The sequence below is a fragment of the Haliotis cracherodii genome, unplaced genomic scaffold, assembly GCF_022045235.1.
Source record: "Haliotis cracherodii isolate W230 unplaced genomic scaffold, xgHalCrac1.p SCAF_25, whole genome shotgun sequence".
In the NCBI taxonomy this organism is placed as follows: Eukaryota; Metazoa; Mollusca; class Gastropoda; order Lepetellida; family Haliotidae; genus Haliotis; species Haliotis cracherodii.
Genome location: NW_027266281.1, coordinates 130,709 through 155,252, shown reverse-complemented (window position 1 = coordinate 155,252; position 24,544 = coordinate 130,709). Strand labels below are relative to the sequence as shown.

The 24,544-nt window shown below is 47.8% G+C and overlaps 1 protein-coding gene across 1 annotated transcript in view; it reads right to left on the bottom strand.

Annotated features, from left to right (window-relative positions):
* Positions 1-548: 548 nt before the first annotated feature.
* LOC139472780 (protein CEPU-1-like) overlaps positions 549-24,544 on the bottom strand; it is a 56,056-nt gene continuing 32,060 nt past the window's right edge. The window contains exons 6-8 of the mRNA XM_071255250.1: positions 3,581-3,658; positions 3,116-3,168; positions 549-2,583 (exon numbers count right to left, since the gene is read on the bottom strand). Of these exons, the coding sequence (XP_071111351.1) occupies positions 2,416-2,583; positions 3,116-3,168; positions 3,581-3,658 (299 nt within the window). The 3' untranslated portion in view covers positions 549-2,415. The remainder of the gene's footprint in view (positions 2,584-3,115; positions 3,169-3,580; positions 3,659-24,544) is intronic.

Here is a 24,544-nt window from a genome sequence, read left to right as displayed (position 1 = left end):
ACGGAGTGTGTCTGTGGCCGTGACGTCTCATAGACTAGGGTCAGAGTAGCTTCCCTTTGACAAAGGGCAGTTACTCTAGCGGACAGACCGATGGATTGCCACGAAAGGCAATTAAAAACAATTGTTGTTTTGCGTATATGTTGCTTCTCCACTGTATAAGGAAGAGATTTCAGTTGGAACTATATTGGGTACTGTCACTGTCCGACTGACACATAATTAACCCTGTGACGTAATAGATATTAATGCGCGTATACCAGGAAAACTCGCAATGTTTCGGTAATGTTAGTGAGAGAGGGAAAGCGATTTTAAAGCACAGAATTAAAGAATGACATTATATGATAAAGAGGTTATCACGCTTGTGTGTTTGGGGATGGTAAATATCCTGTATTAGGAATAAACACTATGTATTTAACATCGCCAAGGCTCGCTAAATACAATGTTTACTCCTAATGCAGGATATTTACCATCCCCAAACACACTCGCGTGATAACCTCTCTCTCTCTCTCTCTCTCTCTCTCTCTCTCTCTCTCTCTCTCTCTCTCTCTATATATATATATATATATATATATATATATATATCACAAATATCACAAATTCGGAAGATATTCATTGATACAAGTATCAAAACTCGAATTTGTGATATCAAAATCTCACTTGTTTGAAAATGCAAAACGATAATAAGTAAAACATATTGCGGTATGTCACGTTCATCACACTTTCGATGTTATGGATATTTTTCATTGCGTTTCATTTGTGAATTATTTGTAATATATTTCAAAACATATTGCCATTTTATGAGCTAAGTAAGATCTACTGGTGATACAACTTTCAAAATACAATAAATAATGTATTAAAGTCATCACAAGTTTATGAAAGATTTAAATATCCTTAAGCGGGTGGTAGATCTAGTCATCAGCTTAATGACGATCGAGCCACGGCTACAGGTAGGGTGGCTTCAACTGCTGGTGTGAGATGACGTCACCAATACAGACAAGACGCCCCTGTGTGTCAACAGCTGCAGGTGCATGTCATGCACGTCCTTGTCAGTGGGGCCAACTGTAAATCAGATGAATGTCTCTCATTGGTTGAGAGTCTTTAGCAGTTAGTATCTTAATTTCATACATCGGTATGCCCCCATCTCTGCGTCATAAAGCACAACGATTGCCTGCAAAATGACGTGACTGATTCATAAACAGAAATCTTAAACTTGGAGTATCCGTATCGTGAATATCACATATTATGAAGGGGAATTATGACATGCGGGCCTTTGGCGATATGGAAACAGACGGGGGTAATATCAGCTCAATGATATAGTGCCATTTTCACAATAATCGGTGTTTAATTCGTAATTTCTCTCAATGATGAAACCTTCAGAACCGCGCATGAGTGAACCGCCTTAAGTATCATGTAGTACCTCATGTCTTTCGACCATGTTTGTTTACATAATCGCCCACACCGACATAATCAATCCCTATCTAGGCGTGTTTGGAACGACAGCCAGTTATCTATTGACAAACAGGCAGAACATCGATGTACGGAGATGACAAGGAGTTCCAGCTCACTCGTGGCAAACTGAATGTATCTAGATTGTATGGAGCAATTGTGTCTGAAAATGTGTGTTCCTACGTATTTCTAATTTGTTCACAATGTTTTCATATGAAGCAGATATCGCCTACAAAGGGACGTTATCGAACCTTGTCATTCCGCGAGTGTGGTCTTTGTTTGTTTGTTTGTTTGTTTGTTGTTTAATAATATTCAATATTCCAGCTGTATGACGGCGGTATGTAAATAGTCGAATCTGGACCAGACAATCCAGTGATTGATGTCAAGAGCACCGATCAACGCATTTGGGATAAGATGACATGCATCAACAAAGTCAGCGAGCCTCTTACGACAAACATAGTCGCCTTTTACGGCAAGCATGGGTAGCTGAAGACTCATTCTGCCCCGGATCTTCACGGCGTATACTACGACAATGTTATATCTGAACAAGGTTTGAAGGACTAAAGTACAACTGTACCACTGTAGCACGCCGGTGTCTGTGGGGCTTGACGCCGCCTTGAACAATGTTTCAGTTATATGACGGCTTGTCAGCTTGATGTGAGAGAAAAGCCCGAGGGGGTTACTCTGTACCACTGTAGCACATCGGTGTCTGTGGGGCTTGACGCCGCCTTGAACAATATTTCAGTTATATGACGGGCTGTCAGCTTGATGTGAGAGGGAAGCCCGAGGGAGTTATTCTGTACCATCTGGTGTAGTCCAGATGCATGGGTTTCGTGATGGCAAACCGAGGATCATAATCGAAGCGAATTTTGGATTCGAACTCGTGTTCTGCGTATCCTGTCACGAGTAGGGCACGCAACGCTGCATAGACAATTGGATGCGAGCACTCATCAGGGTACCGTCCTCACGTCGCTAGTGGATGTCCTGGGCGCCAGGTTGGTTGAAGGCAAGGTCGGCATACTGTGTAGGATCGTCGTCGTCGTGTTTAGTCTTATGTATGTCGACGGCGCTGTCAGGCGGGTCTTCAACATCCACGCTGACGTAGAGCAGACCGTCTTCATCCACACCTGTCTTCCGACCCTTCAACATTGAGGAAATACAGCATTTGTTTCTCATATGTTAACATAAGTAAATATATACACATTTAGTCAACTCGTAAGTAGCATATACATAACATAGTTAAAAATATCTCTCTCTCCATATATCTTCAACTCAACCCTTAAATAGTATATACAATAAAATATATTCTATTAACATAAATATATAATAGTATTTGCCTGCGGGATATTCTCGATAAAATAACCCCCCCCCCCCCCCCCCCCCCCACACACACACACACCTGCATGCACGTCGCTATATTGTTTGTTGGTGGTTTAACGCTTTCCAAAACAATGGTATAGCCTTACAGCGGCTCTGAAGTAGGCGTAAGCGTATCCTTCAGTAACAGTAACAGGTTGTAGCACTGTTAACTCGTCACGCCTGAGGCCAAAGATCGATAACGGGCAAGTCTATCGCGTGATATATAGATGAGAAAAGCGGCGTCTCGCTCAGTTTCACCCACCCAAACACCCATTCACTCACTCACTCACTCACTCAATTTACAATTACCTACCTGTTTGTAAGTCGCGTCTTCCTTTAGATTTGAACCTCCGTGATTTTTTTGACCTGAAAGAAAATTGTAAACGTATGTCAAAAGAACAACTCACAGACGCGGAAATGGCAATACACCCCCCGAGGACTACACGTTGAGAAAGCGCTGTGGAGCAGCAATTCCCACCCCAGGAGTGTCGAGTAAATATGTTGCACGTCACACCAAACAAACCAGTCATTGGCAGAAGACGACCACACAAACTACCGACACCGTTAGGATCTGATGTTTCTTGGTATTTTATTGGATGGAGGTTACCTCAAACAAGTAGTAGTAGTAGTAGTAGTAGTAGTAGTAGTAGTAGTAGTAGTAGTAGTAGTAGTAGTGTTACTTGGTGAATTACTTACGTAGCTTGATTACTTGGACATACAGATTTCCGTCCGCGTCTTCCTAACCAGTGACAGACAAGAAGCTTGGTGAATTACTTACGTGGCTTATTTACTTTGGCATACAGATTCCCGTTCGTGTCATCTTCGGCAGTGCTGTTCATAATATCCATGTCTAAATCTAAAAAAAACAAGAATTTGTTTAACGCCGTTTAGAATAGTATATCAGTTGTCTCAAGGCGTTCCTGTGTCATTTGAGAGGAGCGCAAAGCGGCGCAAATGATGAAAGTTTACTGCCTTCCTGAAACCCGCGAGTTCTGTCATGGTGATAACTAGGGTGGGGTCTGAAACAACTCTGTCATGGTGCGAGCTAACTAGGCTGGGGTCTGAAACAACTCTGTCATGGTGCGAGCTAACTAGGTTTGGGTCTAAAACAACTCTGTCATGGTGCGAGCTAACTAGGCTGGGGTCTGAAACAACTCTGTCATGGTGCAAGCTAACTAGGGTGGGGTCTAGAACAACTCTGTCATGGTGTGAGCTAACTAGGCTGGGGTCTAAAACAATTCTGTCATGGTGCGAGCTAACTAGGCTGGGGTCTAAAACAACTCTGTCATGGTGCGATCTAACTAGGGTGGGGTCTAGAACAACCCTGTCGTGGTGCGAGCTAACTAAGGCGGGTTCTGAAACAACTCTGTCATGGTGCGAGCTAACTAGGGTGGGTTCTGAAACAACTCTGTCATGGTGCGAGCTAACTAGGGTTGGTTCTGAAACACCTCTGTCATGGTGCGAGCTAACTAGGGTGGGTTCTGAAACAACTCTGTCATGGTGTGAGCTAACTAGGGTTGGTTCTGAAACAACTCTGTCATGGTGCGAGCTAACTAGGGTGGGGCCTGAAACAACTCTGTCATGGTGTGAGCTAACTTGGGTGGGGTCTGAAACAACTCTGTCATGGTGTGAGCTAACTTGGGTGGGGTCTGAAACAACTCTGTCATTGTGCGATCTAACTAGCGTGGGTTCTGAAACAACTCTGTCATGGTGCGAGCTAACTAGGGTGGGTTCTGAAACACCTCTGTCATGGTGTGAGCTAACTAGGGTGGGTTCTGAAACAACTCTGTCATGGTGCGAGCTAACTAGGGTGGGTTCTGAAACAACTCTGTCATGGAGTGAGCTAACTAGGGTTGGTTCTGAAACAACTCTGTCATGGTGCGAGCTAACTAGGGTGGGTTCTGAAACACCTCTGTCATGGTGTGAGCTAACTAGGCTGGGTTCTAAAACAACTCTGTCATGGTGCTAGCTAACTAGGCTGGGGTCTAGAACAACTATCTCATGGTGCGAGCTAACTAGGGTGGGTTCTGAAACAACTCTGTCATGGTGTGAGCTAACTAGGCTGGGGTCTAAAACAACTCTGTCATGGTGCGACCTAACTAGGCTGGGGTCTAGAACAACTCTCTCATGCTGCGAGCTAACTAGGGTGGTGTCTGAAACAACTCTGTCATGGTGCGAGCTAACTAGTCTGGGGTCTGAAACAACTCTGTCATGGTGCGAGCTAACTAGGGTGGGGTCTGAAACAACTCTGTCATGGTGCGATCCAACTAGGCTGGGGTCTGAAACAACTCTGTCATGGTGCGAGCTAACTAGGGTGGGGTCTGAAACAACTATGTCATGGTGCAATCCAACTAGGCTGGGGTCTGAAACAACTCTGTCATGGTGCAAGCTAACTAGGGTGGGTTCTGAAACAACTCTGTCATGGTGCAAGCTAACTTGGCTGGGTTCTAAAACAACTCTGTCATTGTGTGAGCTAACTAGGAAGGGTTCTGAAACAACTCTGTCATGGTGCGAGCTAACTAAGGCGGGTTCTGAAACAACTCTGTCATGGTGCGAGCTAACTAGGGTGGGTTCTGAAACAACTCTGTCATGGTGCAAACTAACTAGGGTTGGTTCTGAAACACCTCTGTCATGGTGCGAGCTAACTAGGGTGGGTTCTGAAACAACTCTGTCATGGTGCGAGCTAACTAGGGTGGGTTCTGAAACAACTCTGTCATGGTGTGAGCTAACTAGGGTTGGTTCTGAAACAACTCTGTCATGGTGCGAGCTAACTAGGGTGGGGCCTGAAACAACTCTGTCATGGTGTGAGCTAACTTGGGTGGGGTCTGAAACAACTCTGTCATGGTGTGAGCTAACTTGGGTGGGGTCTGAAACAACTCTGTCATTGTGCGATCTAACTAGGGTGGGTTCTGAAACAATTCTGTCATGGTGCGAGCTAACTAGGCTGGGTTCTGAAACACCTCTGTCATGGTGTGAGCTAACTAGGGTGGGTTCTGAAACAACTCTGTCATGGTGCGAGCTAACTAGGGTGGGTTCTGAAACAACTCTGTCATGGAGTGAGCTAACTAGGGTTGGTTCTGAAACAACTCTGTCATGGTGCGAGCTAACTAGGGTTGGTTCTGAAACACCTCTGTCATGGCGTGAGCTAACTAGGGTGGGTTCTAAAACAACTCTGTCATGGTGCTAGCTAACTAGGCTGGGGTCTAAAACAACTCTGTCATGGTGAGAGCTAACTAGGCTGGGGTCTAGAACAACTATCTCATGGTGCGAGCTAACTTGGGTGGGTTCTGAAACAACTCTGTCATGGTGTGAGCTAACTTGGGTGGGTTCTGAAACAACTCTCTCATGGTGCTAGCTAACTAGGGTGGGCTCTAAAACAACTCTGTCATGGTGTGAGCTAACTAGGGTTGGTTCTGAAACAACTCTGTCATGGTGCGAGCTAACTAGGGTGGGTTCTGAAACAACTCTGTCATGGTGCAAGCTAACTAGGGTGGGTTCTGAAACAACTCTGTCATGGTGTGAGCTAACTAGGGTTGGTTCTGAAACAACTCTGTCATGGTGCAAGCTAACTAGGGTGGGGCCTGAAACAACTCTGTCATGGTGTGAGCTAACTTGGGTGGGGTCTGAAACAACTCTGTCATGGTGTGAGCTAACTTGGGTGGGGTCTGAAACAACTCTGTCATTGTGCGATCTAACTAGGGTGGGTTCTGAAACAACTCTGTCATGGTGCGAGCTAACTAGGGTGGGTTCTGAAACACCTCTGTCATGGTGTGAGCTAACTAGGGTGGGTTCTGAAACAACTCTGTCATGGTGCAAGCTAACTAGGGTGGGTTCTGAAACAACTCTGTCATGGAGTGAGCTAACTAGGGTTGGTTCTGAAACAACTCTGTCATGGTGCGAATTAACTAGGGTTGGTTCTGAAACACCTCTGTCATGGCGATAGCTAACTAGGGTGGGTTCTAAAACAACTCTGTCATGGTGCTAGCTAACTAGGCTGGGGTCTAAAACAACTCTGTCATGGTGAGAGCTAACTAGGCTGGGGTCTAGAACAACTATCTCATGGTGCGAGCTAACTAGGGTGGGTTCTGAAACAACTCTGTCATGGTGTGAGCTAACTTGGGTTGGTTCTGAAACAACTCTGTCATGGTGCGAGCTAACTAGGGTGGGGCCTGAAACAACTCTGTCATGGTGTGAGCTAACTTGGGTGGGGTCTGAAACAACTCTGTCATGGTGTGAGCTAACTTGGGTGGGTCCTGAAACAACTCTGTCATTGTGCGATCTAACTAGGGTGGGTTCTGAAACAACTCTGTCATGGTGCGAGCTAACTAGGGTGGGTTCTGAAACACCTCTGTCATGGTGTGAGCTAACTAGGGTGGGTTCTGAAACAACTCTGTCATGGTGCTAGCTAACTAGGGTGGGGTCTAAAACAACTCTGTCATGGTGCGACCTCACTAGGCTGGGGTCTAGAACAACTCTCTCATGCTGCGAGCTAACTAGGGTGGTGTCTGAAACAACTCTGTCATGGTGCGAGCTAACTAGTCTGGGGTCTGAAACAACTCTGTCATGGTGTGAGCTAACTAGGGTGGGGTCTAAAACAACTCTGTCATGGTGCGACCCGACTAGGCTGGGGTCTGAAACAACTCTGTCATGGTGCGAGCTAACTTGGGTGGGGTCTGAAACAACTTTGTCATTGTGCGAGCTAAGTAGGGTGGGTTCTGAAACACCTCTGTCATGGTGCGAGCTAACTAGGGTGGGGTCTAGAATAACTCTGTCATTGTGCGACCTAACTAGGCTGGGGTCTAGAACAACTCTCTCATGGTGCGATCTAACTAGGCTGGGGTCTAGAACAACTCTGTCATGGTGCGAGCTAACTAGGCTGGGGTCTAAAACAACTCTGTCGTGGTGCGAGCTAACTAGGGTGGGTTCTGAAACAACTCTGTCATGGTGTGAGCTAACTTGGGTGGGGTCTGAAACAACTCTGTCATGGTGCGAGCTAACTTGGGTGGGGTCTAAAACAACTCTGTCATTGTGCCAGCTAACTAGGCTGGGGTTTAGAACAACTATCTCATGGTGCGAGCTAACTAGGGTGGGTTCTGAAACAACTCTGTCATGGTGTGAGCTAACTTGGGTGGGTTCTGAAACAACTCTGTCATGGTGTGAGCTAACTAAGGTGGGCTCTAAAACAACTCTGTCATGGTGCTAGCTAACTACGCTGGGGTCTAAAACAACTCTGTCATGGTGCGAGCTAACTAGGGTGGGGTCTGAAACAACTCTGTCATGGTGCTAGCTAACTAGGCTGGGGTCTAAAACAACTCTGTCATGGTGCGAGCTAACTAGGGTGGTGTCTGAAACAACTCTGTCATGGTGCGAGCCGACTAGGCTGGGGTCTGAAACAACTCTGTCATGGTGCGAGCTAACTTGGGTGGGGTCTGAAACAACTTTGTCATTGTGCGAGCTAAGTAGGGTGGGTTCTGAAACACCTCTGTCATGGTGCGAGCTAACTAGGGTGGGGTCTAGAATAACTCTGTCATTGTGCGACCTAACTAGGCTGGGGTCTAGAACAACTCTCTCATGGTGCGATCTAACTAGGCTGGGGTCTAGAACAACTCTGTCATGGTGCGAGCTAACTAGGCTGGGGTCTAAAACAACTCTGTTGTGGTGCGAGCTAACTAGGGTGGGTTCTGAAACAACTCTGTCATGGTGTGAGCTAACTTGGGTGGGGTCTGAAACAACTCTGTCATGGTGCGAGGTAACTTGGGTGGGGTCTAAAACAACTCTGTCATTGTGCCAGCTAACTAGGCTGGGGTTTAGAACAACTATCTCATGGTGCGAGCTAACTAGGGTGGGTTCTGAAACAACTCTGTCATGGTGTGAGCTAACTTGGGTGGGTTCTGAAACAACTCTGTCATGGTGTGAGCTAACTAGGGTGGGCTCTAAAACAACTCTGTCATGGTGCTAGCTAACTACGCTGGGGTCTAAAACAACTCTGTCATGGTGCGAGCTAACTAGGGTGGGGTCTGAAACAACTCTGTCATGGTGCGATCCAACTAGACTGGGGTCTGAAATAACTCTGTCATGGTGCGAGCTAACTAGGGTGGGTTCTGAAACAACTCTGTCATGGTGTGAGCTAACTAGGGTGGGTTCTGAAACAACTCTGTCATGGTGCAAGCTAACTAGGGTGGGGTCTAGAACAACTCTGTCATGGTGCGAGCTAACTAGTCTGGGGTCTGAAACAACTCTGTCATGGTGCAAGCTAACTAGGGTGGGGTCTGAAACAACTCTGTCATGGTGCGACCTAACTAGGCTGGGGTCTAGAACAACTCTCTCATGCTGCGAGCTAACTAGGGTGGGGTCTGAAACAACTCTGTCATGGTGCGAGCTAACTAGTCTGGGGTCTGAAACAACTCTCTCATGGTGCGAGCTAACTAGGGTGGGGTCTGAAACAACTCTGTCATGGTGCGACCCGACTAGGCTGGGGTCTAAAACAACTCTGTCATGGTGCGAGCTAACTTGGGTGGGGTCTGAAACAACTTTGTCATTGTGCGAGCTAAGTAGGGTGGGTTCTGAAACACCTCTGTCATGGTGCGAGCTAACTAGGGTGGGGTCTAGAATAACTCTGTCATTGTGCGACCTAACTAGGCTGGGGTCTAGAACAACTCTCTCATGGTGCGATCTAACTAGGCTGGGGTCTAGAACAACTCTGTCATGGTGCGAGCTAACTAGGCTGGGGTCTAAAACAACTCTGTCGTGGTGCGAGCTAACTAGGGTGGGTTCTGACACAACTCTGTCATGGTGTGAGCTAACTTGGGTGGGGTCTGAAACAACTCTGTCATGGTGCGAGCTAACTTTGGTGGGGTCTAAAACAACTCTGTCATTGTGCCAGCTAACTAGGCTGGGGTCTAGAACAACTATATCATGGTGCGAGCTAACTAGGGTGGGTTCTGAAACAACTCTGTCATGGTGTGAGCTAACTTGGGTGGGTTCTGAAACAACTCTGTCATGGTGCTAGCTAACTACGCTGGGGTCTAAAACAACTCTGTCATGGTGCGAGCTAACTAGGGTGGGGTCTGAAACAACTCTGTCATGGTGCGATCCAACTAGACTGGGGTCTGAAATAACTCTGTCATGGTGCGAGCTAACTAGGGTGGGTTCTGAAACAACTCTGTCATGGTGTGAGCTAACTAGGGTGGGTTCTGAAACAACTCTGTCATGGTGCAAGCTAACTAGGGTGGGGTCTAGAACAACTCTGTCATGGTGCGAGCTAACTAGTCTGGGGTCTGAAACAACTCTGTCATGGTGCGAGCTAACTAGTCTGGGGTCTGAAACAACTCTGTCATGGTGCGACCCGACTAGGCTGGGGTCTAAAACAACTCTGTCATGGTGCGAGCTAACTTGGGTGGGGTCTGAAACAACTTTGTCATTGTGCGAGCTAAGTAGGGTGGGGTCTGAAACAACTCTGTCATGGTGCGACCTAACTAGGCTGGGGTCTAGAACAACTCTCTCATGCTGCGAGCTAACTAGGGTGGGGTCTGAAACAACTCTGTCATGGTGCTAGCTAACTAGGCTGGGGTCTAAAACAACTCTGTCATTGTGCCAGCTAACTAGGCTGGGGTCTAGAACAACTATCTCATGGTGCGAGCTAACTAGGGTGGGTTCTGAAACAACTCTGTCATGGTGTGAGCTAACTTCGGTGGGTTCTGAAACAACTCTGTCATGGTGTGAGCTAACTAGGGTGGGCTCTAAAACAACTCTGTCATGGTGCTAGCTAACTACGCTGGGGTCTAAAACAACTCTGTCATGGTGCGAGCTAACTAGGGTGGGGTCTGAAACAACTCTGTCATGGTGCGATCCAACTAGACTGGAGTCTGAAATAACTCTGTCATGGTGCGAGCTAACTAGGGTGGGATCTGAAACAACTCTGTCATGGTGTGAGCTAACTAGGGTGGGTTCTGAAACAACTCTGTCATGGTGCAAGCTAACTAGGGTGGGGTCTAGAACAACTCTGTCATGGTGCGAGCTAACTAGGCTGGGGTCTAAAACAACTCTGTCATGGTGCGAGCTAACTAGGGTTGGGTCTGAAACAACTCTGTCATGGTGCGATCCAACTAGACTGGGGTCTGAAATAACTCTGTCATGGTGCGAGCTAACTAGGGTGGGTTCTGAAACAACTCTGTCATGGTGTGAGCTAACTAGGGTGGGTTCTGAAACAACTCTGTCATGGTGCAAGCTAACTAAGGTGGGGTCTAGAACAACTCTGTCATGGTGCGAGCTAACTAGGCTGGGGTCTGAAACAACTCTGTCATGGTGCGAGCTAACTAGGGTGGGGTCTGAAACAACTCTGTCATGGTGCTAGCTAACTAGGCTGGGGTCTAAAAGAACTCTGTCATTGTGCCAGCTAACTAGGCTGGGGTCTAGAACAACTATCTCATGGTGCGAGCTAACTAGGGTGGGTTCTGAAACAACTCTGTCATGGTGTGAGCTAACTTGGGTGGGTTCTGAAACAACTCTGTCATGGTGTGAGCTAACTAGGGTGGGCTCTAAAACAACTCTGTCATGGTGCTAGCTAACTACACTGGGGTCTAAAACAACTCTGTCATGGTGCGAGCTAACTAAGGTGGGGTCTGAAACAACTCTGTCATGGTGCGATCCAACTAGACTGGGGTCTGAAATAACTCTGTCATGGTGCGAGCTAACTAGGGTGGGTTCTGAAACAACTCTGTCATGGTGTGAGCTAACTAGGGTGGGTTCTGAAACAACTCTGTCATGGTGCAAGCTAACTAGGGTGGGGTCTAGAACAACTCTGTCATGGTGCAAGCTAACTAGTCTGGGGTCTGAAACAACTCTGTCATGGTGCGAGCTAACTAGGGTGGGGTCTGAAACAACTCTGTCATGGTGCGACCTAACTCGGCTGGGGTTTAGAACAACTCTCTCATGCTGCGAGCTAACTAGGGTGGGGTCTGAAACAACTCTGTCATGGTGCGAGCTAACTAGTCTGGGGTCTGAAACATCTCTCTCATGGTGCGAGCTAACTAGGGTGGGGTCTGAAACAACTCTGTCATGGTGCGACCCGACTAGGCTGGGGTCTAAAACAACTCTGTCATGGTGCGAGCTAACTTGGGTGGGGTCTGAAACAACTTTGTCATTGTGCGAGCTAAGTAGGGTGGGTTCTGAAACACCTCTGTCATGGTGCGAGCTAACTAGGGTGGGGTCTAGAATAACTCTGTCATTGTGCGACCTAACTAGGCTGGGGTCTAGAACAACTCTCTCATGGTGCGATCTAACTAGGCTGGGGTCTAGAACAACTCTGTCATGGTGCGAGCTAACTAGGCTGGGGTCTAAAACAACTCTGTCGTGGTGCGAGCTAACTAGGGTGGGTTCTGACACAACTCTGTCATGGTGTGAGCTAACTTGGGTGGGGTCTGAAACAACTCTGTCATGGTGCAAGCTAACTAGGCTGGGTTCTGAAACAACTCTGTCATGGTGTGAGCTAACTTGGGTGGGGTCTGAAACAACTCTGTCATGGTGCTAGCTAACTAGGCTGGGGTCTAAAACAACTCTGTCATTGTGCCAGCTAACTAGGCTGGGGTCTAGAACAACTATCTCATGGTGCGAGCTAACTAGGGTGGGTTCTGAAACAACTCTGTCATGGTGTGAGCTAACTTCGGTGGGTTCTGAAACAACTCTGTCATGGTGTGAGCTAACTAGGGTGGGCTCTAAAACAACTCTGTCATGGTGCTAGCTAACTACGCTGGGGTCTAAAACAACTCTGTCATGGTGCGAGCTAACTAGACTGGGGTCTGAAATAACTCTGTCATGGTGCGAGCTAACTAGGGTGGGTTCTGAAACAACTCTGTCATGGTGTGAGCTAACTAGGGTGGGTTCTGAAACAACTCTGTCATGGTGCAAGCTAACTAGGGTGGGGTCTAGAACAACTCTGTCATGGTGCTAGCTAACTAGTCTGGGGTCTGAAATAACTCTGTCATGGTGCGAGCTAATTAGGGTGGGGTCTGAAACAACTCTGTCATGGTGCGACCTAACTAGGCTGGGGTCTAGAACAACTCTGTCATGCTGCGAGCTAACTAGGGTATGGTCTGAAACAACTCTGTCATGGTGCGAGCTAACTAGTCTGGGGTCTGAAACAACTCTCTCATGGTGCGAGCTAACTAGGGTGGGGTCTGAAACAACTCTGTCATGGTGCGACCCGACTAGGCTGGGGTCTAAAACAACTCTGTCATGGTGCGAGCTAACTTGGGTGGGGTCTGAAACAACTTTGTCATTGTGCGAGCTAAGTAGGGTGGGTTCTGAAACACCTCTGTCATGGTGCGAGCTAACTAGGGTGGGGTCTAGAATAACTCTGTCATTGTGCGACCTAACTAGGCTGGGGTCTAGAACAACTCTCTCATGGTGCGATCTAACTAGGCTGGGGTCTAGAACAACTCTGTCATGGTGCGAGCTAACTAGGCTGGGGTCTAAAACAACTCTGTCGTGGTGCGAGCTAACTAGGGTGGGTTCTGACACAACTCTGTCATGGTGTGAGCTAACTTGGGTGGGGTCTGAAACAACTCTGTCATGGTGCGAGCTAACTAGGCTGGGTTCTGAAACAACTCTGTCATGGTGTGAGCTAACTAGGGTGGGTTCTGAAACAACTCTGTCATGGTGCAAGCTAACTAAGGTGGGGTCTAGAACAACTCTGTCATGGTGCGAGCTAACTAGTCTGGGGTCTGAAACAACTCTGTCATGGTGCGAGCTAACTAGGGTGGGGTCTGAAACAACTCTGTCATGGTGCTAGCTAACTAGGCTGGGGTCTAAAACAACTCTGTCATTGTGCCAGCTAACTAGGCTGGGGTCTAGAACAACTATCTCATGGTGCGAGCTAACTAGGGTGGGTTCTGAAACAACTCTGTCATGGTGTGAGCTAACTTGGGTGGGTTCTGAAACAACTCTGTCATGGTGTGAGCTAACTAGGGTGGGCTCTAAAACAACTCTGTCATGGTGCTAGCTAACTACACTGGGGTCTAAAACAACTCTGTCATGGTGCGAGCTAACTAGGGTGGGGTCTGAAACAACTCTGTCATGGTGCGATCCAACTAGACTGGGGTCTGAAATAACTCTGTCATGCTGCGAGCTAACTAGGGTGGGTTCTGAAACAACTCTGTCATGGTGTGAGCTAACTAGGGTGGGTTCTGAAACAACTCTGTCATGGTGCAAGCTAACTAGGGTGGGGTCTAGAACAACTCTGTCATGGTGCAAGCTAACTAGTCTGGGGTCTGAAACAACTCTGTCATGGTGCGAGCTAACTAGGGTGGGGTCTGAAATAACTCTGTCATGGTGCGACCTAACTCGGCTGGGGTCTAGAACAACTCTCTCATGCTGCGAGCTAACTAGGGTGGGGTCTGAAACAACTCTGTCATGGTGCGAGCTAACTAGTCTGGGGTCTGAAACAACTCTGTCATGGTGCGATCCAACTAGACTGGGGTCTGAAATAACTCTGTCATGGTGCGAGCTAACTAGGGTGGGGTCTGAAACAACTCTGTCATGGTGCGACCCGACTAGGCTGGGGTCTAAAACAACTCTGTCATGGTGCGAGCTAACTAGGGTGGGGTCTGAAACAACTCTGTCATGGTGCGATCCAACTAGACTGGGGTCTGAAATAACTCTGTCATGGTGCGAGCTAACTAGGGTGGGTTCTGAAACAACTCTGTCATGGTGTGAGCTAACTAGGGTGGGTTCTGAAACAACTCTGTCATGGTGCAAGCTAACTAGGGTGGGGTCTAGAACAACTCTGTCATGGTGCTAGCTAACTAGTGTGGGGTCTGAAATAACTCTGTAATGGTGCGAGCTAACTAGGGTGGGGTCTGAAACAACTCTGTCATGGTGCGACCTAACTAGGCTGGGGTCTAGAACAACTCTGTCATGCTGCGAGCTAACTAGGGTGGGGTCTGAAACAACTCTGTCATGGTGCGAGCTAACTAGTCTGGGGTCTGAAACAACTCTCTCATGGTGCGAGCTAACTAGGGTGGGGTCTGAAACAACTCTGTCATGGTGCGACCCGACTAGGCTGGGGTCTAAAACAACTCTGTCATGGTGCAAGCTAACTTGGGTGGGGTCTGAAAGAACTTTGTCATTGTGCGAGCTAAGTAGGGTGGGTTCTGAAACACCTCTGTCATGGTGCGAGCTAACTAGGGTGGGGTCTAGAATAACCCTGTCATTGTGCGACCTAACTAGGCTGGGTTCTAGAACAACTCTCTCATGGTGCGATCTAACTAGGCTGGGGTCTAGAACAACTCTGTCATGGTGCGAGCTAACTAGGCTGGGGTCTAAAACAACTCTGTCGTGGTGTGAGCTAACTAGGGTGGGTTCTGACACAACTCTGTCATGGTGTGAGCTAACTTGGGTGGGGTCTGAAACAACTCTGTCATGGTGCGAGCTAACTAGGCTGGGTTCTGAAACAACTCTGTCATGGTGTGAGCTAACTTGGGTGGGGTCTGAAACAACTCTGTCATGGTGCTAGCTAACTAGGCTGGGGTCTAAAACAACTCTGTCATGGTGCCAGCTAACTAGGCTGGGGTCTAGAACAACTATCTCATGGTGCGAGCTAACTAGGGTGGGTTCTGAAACAACTCTGTCATGGTGTGAGCTAACTTGGGTGGGTTCTGAAACAACTCTGTCATGGTGTGAGCTAACTAGGGTGGGCTCTAAAACAACTCTGTCATGGTGCTAGCTAACTACGCTGGGGTCTAAAACAACTCTGTCATGGTGCGAGCTAACTAGGGTGGGGTCTGAAACAACTCTGTCATGGTGCGATCCAACTAGACTGGGGTCTGAAATAACTCTGTCATGGTGCGAGCTAACTAGGGTGGGATATGAAACAACTCTGTCATGGTGTGAGCTAACTAGGGTGGGTTCTGAAACAACTCTGTCATGGTGCAAGCTAACTAGGGTGGGGTCTAGAACAACTCTGTCATGGTGCGAGCTAACTACGCTGGGGTCTAAAACAACTCTGTCATGGTGCGAGCTAACTAGGGTGGGGTCTGAAACAACTCTGTCATGGTGCGATCCAACTAGACTGGGGTCTGAAATAACTCTGTCATGGTGCAAGCTAACTAGGGTGGGTTCTGAAACAACTCTGTCATGGTGTGAGCTAACTAGGGTGGGTTCTGAAACAACTCTGTCATGGTGCAAGCTAACTAGGGTGGGGTCTAGAACAACTCTGTCATGGTGCGAGCTAACTAGTCTGGGGTCTGAAACAACTCTGTCATGGTGCGAGCTAACTAGGGTGGGGTCTGAAACAACTCTGTCATGGTGCTAGCTAACTAGGCTGGGGTCTAAAACAACTCTGTCATTGTGCCAGCTAACTAGGCTGGGGTCTAGAACAACTATCTCATGGTGCGAGCTAACTAGGGTGGGTTCTGAAACAACTCTGTCATGGTGTGAGCTAACTTGGGTGGGTTCTGAAACAACTCTGTCATGGTGTGAGCTAACTAGGGTGGGCTCTAAAACAACTCTGTCATGGTGCGAGCTAACTAGTCTGGGGTCTGAAACAACACTGTCATGGTGCGAGCTAACTAGGGTGGGGTCTGAAACAACTCTGTCATGGTGCGATCCAACTAGGCTGGGGTCTGAAACAACTCTGTCATGGTGCGAAGTAAATAGGGTTGGGTCTAGAACAACTCTGTAATGGCGATAGCTAACTAGGGTGGGATCAAAAACAACTCTGTCATGGTGCGAGCTAATTAGGGTGGGTTCTGAAACAACTCTGTCATGGTGCGAACAAACTAGGGTTGGTTCTGAAACAAATCTGTCATGGTGTGAGCTAAATAGGGTGAGTTCTGAAACACCTTTGTCATGTTGTGGGCTAACTAGGGTGGGTTCTGAAACAACTCTGTCATGGTGTTAGCTAACTAGGCTGGGGTCTAAAACAACTCTGTCATGGTGCGAGCTAACTAGGCTGGGGTCTAGAACAACTCTGTCATGGTGCGAGCTAACTAGGGTGGGTTCTGAAACAACTCTGTCATGGTGCGAGCTAACTAGTCTGGGGTCTGAAACAACTCTGTCATGGTGCGAGCTAACTAGGGTGGGTTCTGAAACAACTCTGTCATGATGCGATCCAACTAGGCTGGGGTCTGAAACAACTCTGTCATGGTGCAAGCTAACTAGGGTTGGTTCTGAAACACCTCTGTCATGGTGCGAGGTAACTAGGGTGGGTTCTGAAACAACTCTGTCATGGTGCGAGCTAACTAGGGTGGGTTCTGAAACAACTCTGTCATGGTGTGAGCTAACTAGGGTTGGTTCTGAAACAATTCTGTCATGGTGCAAGCTAACTAGGGTGGGGCCTGAAACAACTCTGTCATGGTGTAAGCTAACTTGGGTGGGGTCTGAAACAACTCTGTCATGGTGTGAGCTAACTTGGGTGGGGTCTGAAACAACTCTGTCATGGTGCGATCTAACTAGGGTGGGTTCTGAAACAACTCTGTCATGGTGCGAGCTAACTAGGGTGGGTTCTGAAACAACTCTGTCATGGTGCTAGCTAACTAGGCTGGGGTCTAAAACAACTCTGTCATTGTGCGAGCAAACTAGGCTGGGGTCTAGAACAACTCTGTCATGGTGCGAGCTAACTAGGGTGGGGTCTGAAACAACTCTGTCATGGTGCGAGCTAACTAGTCTGGGGTCTGAAACAACACTGTCATGGTGCGAGCTAACTAGGGTGGGGTCTGAAACAACTCTGTCATGGTGCGATCCAACTAGGCTGGGGTCTGAAACAACTCTGTCATGGTGCGAGCTAACTAGGGTTGGGTCTAGAACAACTCTGTCATGGCGATAGCTAACTAGGGTGGGATCAAAAACAACTCTGTCATGTTGCGAGCTAATTAGGGTGGGTTCTGAAACAACTCTGTCATGGTGCGAACAAACTAGGGTGGGTTCTGAAACAACTCTGTCATGGTGTGAGCTAAATAGGGTGAGTTCTGAAACACCTCTGTCATGTTGTGGGCTAAGTAGGGTGGGTTCTGAAACAACTCTGTCATGGTGCTAGCTAACTAGGCTGGGGTCTAAAACAACTCTGTCATGGTGCGAGCTCACTAGGCTGGGGTCTAGAACAACTCTGTCATGGTGCGAGCTAACAAGGGTGGGTTCTGAAACAACTCTGTCATGGTGCGAGCTAACTAGTCTGGGGTCTGAAACAACTCTGTCATGGTGCGAGCTAACTAAGGCGGGTTCTGAAACAACTCTGTCATGGTGCAAGCTAACTAGGGTGGGTTCTGAAACAACTAAGTCATTGTGTGAGCTAACTAGGGTTGGTTCTGAAACAACTCTGTCATTGTGCGATCTAACTAGGGTGGGTTCTGAAACAACTCTGTCATGGCGATAGCTAACTAGGGTGGGTTCTGAAACACCTCTGTCATGGTGCTAGCTAACTAGGCTGGGGTCTAAAACAACTCTGTCATGGTGCGACCTAACTAGGCTGGGGTCTAGAACAACTCTCTCATGGTGCGAGCTAACTAGGGTGGGTTCTGAAACAACTCTGTCATGGTGCGAGCTAACTAGGGTGGGGCCTGAAACAACTCTGTCATGGTGCGAGCTAACTAGGGTGGGTTCTGAAACAACTCTGTCATGGTGCGAGATAACTAGGGTTGGTTCTGAAACACCTCTGTCATGGTGCGAGGTAACTAGGGTGGGTTCTGAAACAACTCTGTCATGGTGCGAGCTAACTAGGGTGGGTTCTGAAACAACTAAGTCATGGTGTGAGCTAACTACGGTTGGTTCTGAAACAACTCTGTCATGGTGCGAGCTAACTAGGGTGGGGCCTGAATCAACTCTGTCATGGTGTGAGCTAACTTGGGTGGGGTCTGAAACAACTCTGTCATTGTGCGATCTAACTAGGGTGGGTTCTGAAACAACTCTGTCATGGCGATAGCTAACTAGGGTGGGTTCTGAAACACCTCTGTCATGGTGCGACCTAACTAGGCTGGGGTCTAGAACAACTCTCTCATGGTGCGAGCTAACTAGGGTGGGTTCTGAAACAACTCTGTCATGGTGCGAGCTAACTAGTCTGGGGTCTGAAACAACTCTGTCATGGTGCGAGCTAACTAGGGTGGGGTCTGAAACAACTCTGTCATGGTGCGATCCAACTAGTCTGGGGTCTGAAACAACTCTGTCATGATGCGAGCTAACTAGGGTTGGGTCTAGAACAACTCTGTCATGGCGATAGCTAACTAGGGTGGGATCAAAAACAACTCTGTCATGTTGCAAGCTAACTAGGGTGGGTTCTGAAACAACTCTGTCATGGTGCGAGCTAACAAGGCTGGGGTCTAGAACAACTCTGTCATGGTGTGAGCTAAATAGGGTGAGTTCTGAAACACCTCTGTCATGTTGTGGGCTAACTAGGGTGGGTTCTGAAACAACTCTGTCATGGTGCTAGCTAACTAGGCTGGGGTCTAAAACAACTCTGTCATGGTGCGAGCTCACTAGGCTGGGGTCTAGAACAACTCTGTCATGGTGCGAGCTAACTAGGGTGGGTTCTGAAACAACTCTGTCATGGTGCGAGCTAACTAGTCTGGGGTCTGAAACAACTCTGTCATGGTGCGAGCTAACTAGGCTGGGGTCTGAAACAACTCTGTCATGGTGCGAGCTAACTAAGGCGGGTTCTGAAACAACTCTGTCATGGTGCGAGCTAACTAGGGTGGGTTCTGAAACAACTCTGTCATGGTGTGAGCTAACTAGGGTGGGTTCTGAAACAACTCTGTCATGGTGCTAGCTAACTAGGCTGGGGTCTAAAACAACTCTGTCATGGTGCGACCTAACTAGGCTGGGGTCTAGAACAACTCTCTCATGGTGCGAGCTAACTAGGGTGGGGTCTGAAACAACTCTGTCATGGTGCGAGCTAACTAGTCTGGGGTCTGAAACAACTCTGTCATTGTGCGAGCTAACTAGGGTGGGGTCTGAAACAACTCTGTCATGGTGCGATCTAACTAGGCTGGGGTCTGAAACAACTCTGTCATGGTGCGAGCTAACTAGGGTTGGGTCTAGAACAACTCTGTCATGGCGATAGCTAACTAGGGTGGGATCAAAAACAACTCTGTCATGTTGCAAGCTAATTAGGGTGGGTTCTGAAACAACTCTGTCATGGTGCGAACAAACTAGGGTGGGTTCTGAAACAACTCTGTCATGGTGCGAGGTAACTAGGGTGGGTTCTGAAACAACTCTGTCATGGTGCGAGCTAACTAGGGTGGGTTCTGAAACAACTCTGTCATGGTGTGAGCTAACTAGGGTTGGTTCTGAAACAATTCTGTCATGGTGCAAGCTAACTAGGGTGGGGCCTGAAACAACTCTGTCATGGTGTAAGCTAACTTGGGTGGGGTCTGAAACAACTCTGTCAAGGTGTGAGCTAACTAGGGTTGGGTCTAGAACAACTCTGTCATGGAGATAGGTAACTAGGGTGGGATCAAAAACAACTCTGTCATGTTGCAAGCTAACTAGGGTGGGTTCTGAAACAACTCTGTCATGGTGCGAGCAAACTAGGCTGGGGTCTAGAACAAATCTGTCATGGTGCTAGCTAAATTGGGTGGGTTCTGAAACAACTCTGTCATGGTGCGAGCTAACTAGGGTTCGGTCTAAAACAACTCTGTCATGGTGCGAGCTAACTAGGGTGGGTTCTGAAACAACTCTGTCATGGTGTGAGCTAACTAGGGTTGGTTCTGAAACAATTCTGTCATGGTGCAAGCTAACTAGGGTGGGGCCTGAAACAACTCTGTCATGGTGTAAGCTAACTTGGGTGGGGTCTGAAACAACTCTGTCAAGGTGTGAGCTAACTTGGGTGGGGTCTGAAAGAACTCTGTCATTGTGCGATCTATCTAGGGTGGGTTCTGAAACAACTCTGTCATGGTGCAGGCTTACTAGGGTGGATTCTGAAACACCTCTGTCATGGTGTGAGCTAACTAGGGTGGGTTCTGAAACAACTCTGTCATGGTGCTAGCTAACTAGGCTGGGGTCTAAAACAACTCTGTCATGGTGCGACCTAACTAGGCTGGGGTCTAGAACAACTCTCTCATGGTGCGAGCTAAGTAGGGTGGGGTCTGAAACAACTCTGTCATGGTGCGAGCTAACTAGTCTGGGGTCTGAAACAACTCTGTCATGGTGCGAGCTAACTAGGGTGGGTTCTGAAACAACTCTGTCATGGTGCGATCCAACTAGGCTGGGGTCTGAAGCAACTCTGTCATGGTGCGAGCTAACTAGGGTTGGGTCTAGAACAACTCTGTCATGGAGATAGCTAACTAGGGTGGGATCAAAAACAACTCTGTCATGTTGGAAGCTAACTAGGGTGGGTTCTGAAACAACTCTGTCATGGTGCGAGCAAACTAGGCTGGGGTCTAGAACAAATCTGTCATGGTGCTAGCTAAATTGGGTGGGTTCTGAAACAACTCTGTCATGGTGCGAGCTAACTAGGGTTCGGTCTAGAACAACTCTGTCATGGTGCGAGCTAACTAGGGTGGGTTCTGAAACAACTCTGTCATGGTGCGAGCTAACTAGTCTGGGGTCTGAAACAACTCTGTCATGGTGCGAGGTAACTAGGCTGGGGTCTAGAACAACTCTGTCATGTTGCGAGCTAACTATGCTGGGGTCTAGAACAACTCTGTCATGGTGCGAGCCGACTACGGTTGGGTCTAAAACAACTCTGTCATGGTGCGAGCTAACTTGGGTGGGGTCTGAAACAACTCTGTCATTGTGCGAGCTAAGTAGGGTGGGTTCTGAAACACCTCTGTCATGGTGCAAGCTAACTAGGGTGGGGTCTAGAACAACTCTGTCATGGTGCGAGCTAACTAGTTTGGGGTCTGAAATAACTATGTCATGGTGTGAGCTAACTAGGCTGGGGTCTAGAACAACTCTGTCATGGTGCGAGCTAACTAGGCTGGGGTCTGAAACAACTCTGTCATGGTGCGATCTAACTTGGGTGGGTTCTGAAACAACTCTGTCATGGTGTGAGCTAACTTGGGTGGGGTCTGAAACAACTCTGTCTTGGTGCGAGGTAACTAGGCTGGGGTCTAGAACAACTCTGTCATGGTGCGAGCCGACTACGGTTGGGTCTAAAACAACTCTGTCATGGTGCGAGCTAACTTGGGTGGGGTCTGAAACAACTCTGTCATTGTGCGAGCTAAGTAGGGTGGGTTCTGAAACACCTCTGTCATGGTGCGAGCTAACTAGGGTGGGGTCTAGAACAACTCTGTCATGGTGCGAGCTAACTAGTTTGGGGTCTGAAACAACTATGTCATGGTGCGATCTAACTAGGCTGGGGTCTAGAACAACTCTGTCATGGTGCGAGCTAACTAGGCTGGGATCTAAAACAACTCTGTCATGGTGCGAACTAACTAGGGTGGGTTCTGAAACAACTCTGTCATGGTGTGAGCTATCTTGGGTGGGGTCTGAAACAACTCTGTCATGGTGCGAGCTAAGTAGGCTGGGGTCTGAAACAACTCTGTCATGGTGTGAGCTAACTTGGCAGGGGTCTGAAACAACTCTGTGATGGTGCTAGCTAACTAGGCTGGGGTCTAAAACAACTCTGTCATTGTGCGAGCTAACTAGGCTGGGGTCTAGAACAACTCTCTCATGGTGCGAGCTAACTAGGGTGGGGTCTGAAACAACTCTGTCATGGTGCGAGCTAACTTGGCTGGGGTCTGAAACAACACTGTCATGGTGCGAGCTAACTTGGGTGGGGTCTGAAACAACTCTGTCATGGTGCGATCCAACTGGGCTGGGGTCTGAAACAACTCTGTCATGGTGCGAGCTAACTAGGGTTGGGTCTAGAACAACTCTGTCATGGAGATAGCTAACTAGTGTGGGATCAAAAACAACTCTGTCATGTTGCGAGCTAATTAGGGTGGGTTCTGAAACAACTCTGTCATGGTGCGAACAAACTAGGGTGGGTTCTGAAACAACTCTGTCATGGTGTGAGCTAAATAGGGTGAGTTCTGAAACACCTCTGTCATGTTGTGGGCTAACTAGGGTGGGTTCTGAAACAACTCTGTCATGGTGCTAGCTAACTAGGCTGGGGTCGAAAACAACTCTGTCATGGTGCGAACTCACTAGGCTGGGGTCTAGAACAACTATCTCATGGTGCGAGCTAACTAGGGTGGGTTCTGAAACAACTCGGCACTCGTGAAGAGCAACCTCCTCGTGGTGAGTGCTGGGTAACGCTAATAGCTCTTCCCCCGTGTGGAACCGGGGCAGAATATTTCCACAGCCTCCCATTGCTGGTCGTATGAGGCGACTAAAATGGGCAACCTGTTTGCCGTGGGTTGCGTCCCTGTGTCGGCGGAGGACGGGAGTCTGGTGGTTGAGGGCACTGGTTCCAGGAATAGCGTTCCTTTGCCCAATACACCACTTCGACCCTTACTTCGCCTAGACGGGTGGTAGGATGGGCCCGGTCCTATCAATCGGCTGGTCATGCCGAGCCCTGAGCACTTATTGTGTTTGTGATATATTGACGATGTGACTGTATTGCACTTATATCACTTTTGATTGAACTTTCTACTTAAGGACTTGGCCAATAAAAATTGTGACAAATCTGGTATTTTGATTGTGGAAAATATAAATTGCCTAGAGTCGTATGCCCAGAAGGCGGTGGCTCATGGGCCAATCCGGTGGATTAATTGAATTTTCGTTAATCTACTTGAGTATACCATCCCAGTATCCTTGGTGCTGCCAGTTGGAAATCCACTGGCTTATAGCATTGTCCTTGTGATACTCCATGGTGGGTGGGGAGCTGGGATGGTGAACCATATACAACTTCACCATGGCTCAAACAAAAAAAACAAAACGTTCTTTAGATGATTCCTCTGATGAGGAACATGCCATTCCAAAGAATCTTTCTAATAGTTGGTCTCGATTTTTAGTCGTTTCCGCTGCTGATGGTTCACCATTGAAACTAAATCCTTTTGCCATTTCCAAAGCACTTTATGGCATTGCTGGTGATGTCAAAGATGTTAAAAAACTTCGGTCTGGATTACTGCTTGTTGAATGCAAGACTCAAAAGCAGTCTACAACATTACAAGCTGCCAATCTTTTGGTTTCTACTGCTGTACTCATTTCCCCACATAAAAGTCTAAATTCCAGCAAAGGGATTGTCAGAGATAGGGACCGTTGTCTCTATGATATGTCTGAAAGTGAAATTGCTGATGAATTACAAGATCAAGGTGTGACCCATGTGAAACGTTTCACATACAAACGAGAAGAATCAATCTTTAAATCCAACACTTATCTGATGACATTTTCAAAATCAGCTCCTCCAAAACATATAAAAGCAGGTTATTTTCACATCGAAGTGGACAGGTACATCCCAAATCCACTTCGTTGTTACAAGTGCCAGCAGTTTGGACACGGTGCACAATCTTGTAACAACCGCAAGATATGTCACCAATGTGGAGAACATGATCACGAAAGTGAGGTGAGGTGTACCAAAACACCTAAATGTGCAAACTGTTCAGGAGACCACGTGGCTTCTTCGAAGTCCTGTCCCAAATTTAAAATCCAGCATCAGATTGTGAAATTAAAACATGAAAGGAATATCACCTTCCTGGAAGCTAAACGGCTAATCATGGCTACTGTCTCTACACCTGCAGCTGTATCCTACTCAGCTGCTGTGTCTCGCACACATCCAAAATCCATGGCATCCGTTCAGTGCCAAACAGACATCACTTGGGTTTCCACAGCACACTACTCCTTGATACAATCCAGTTCTTCTTCTCAAACT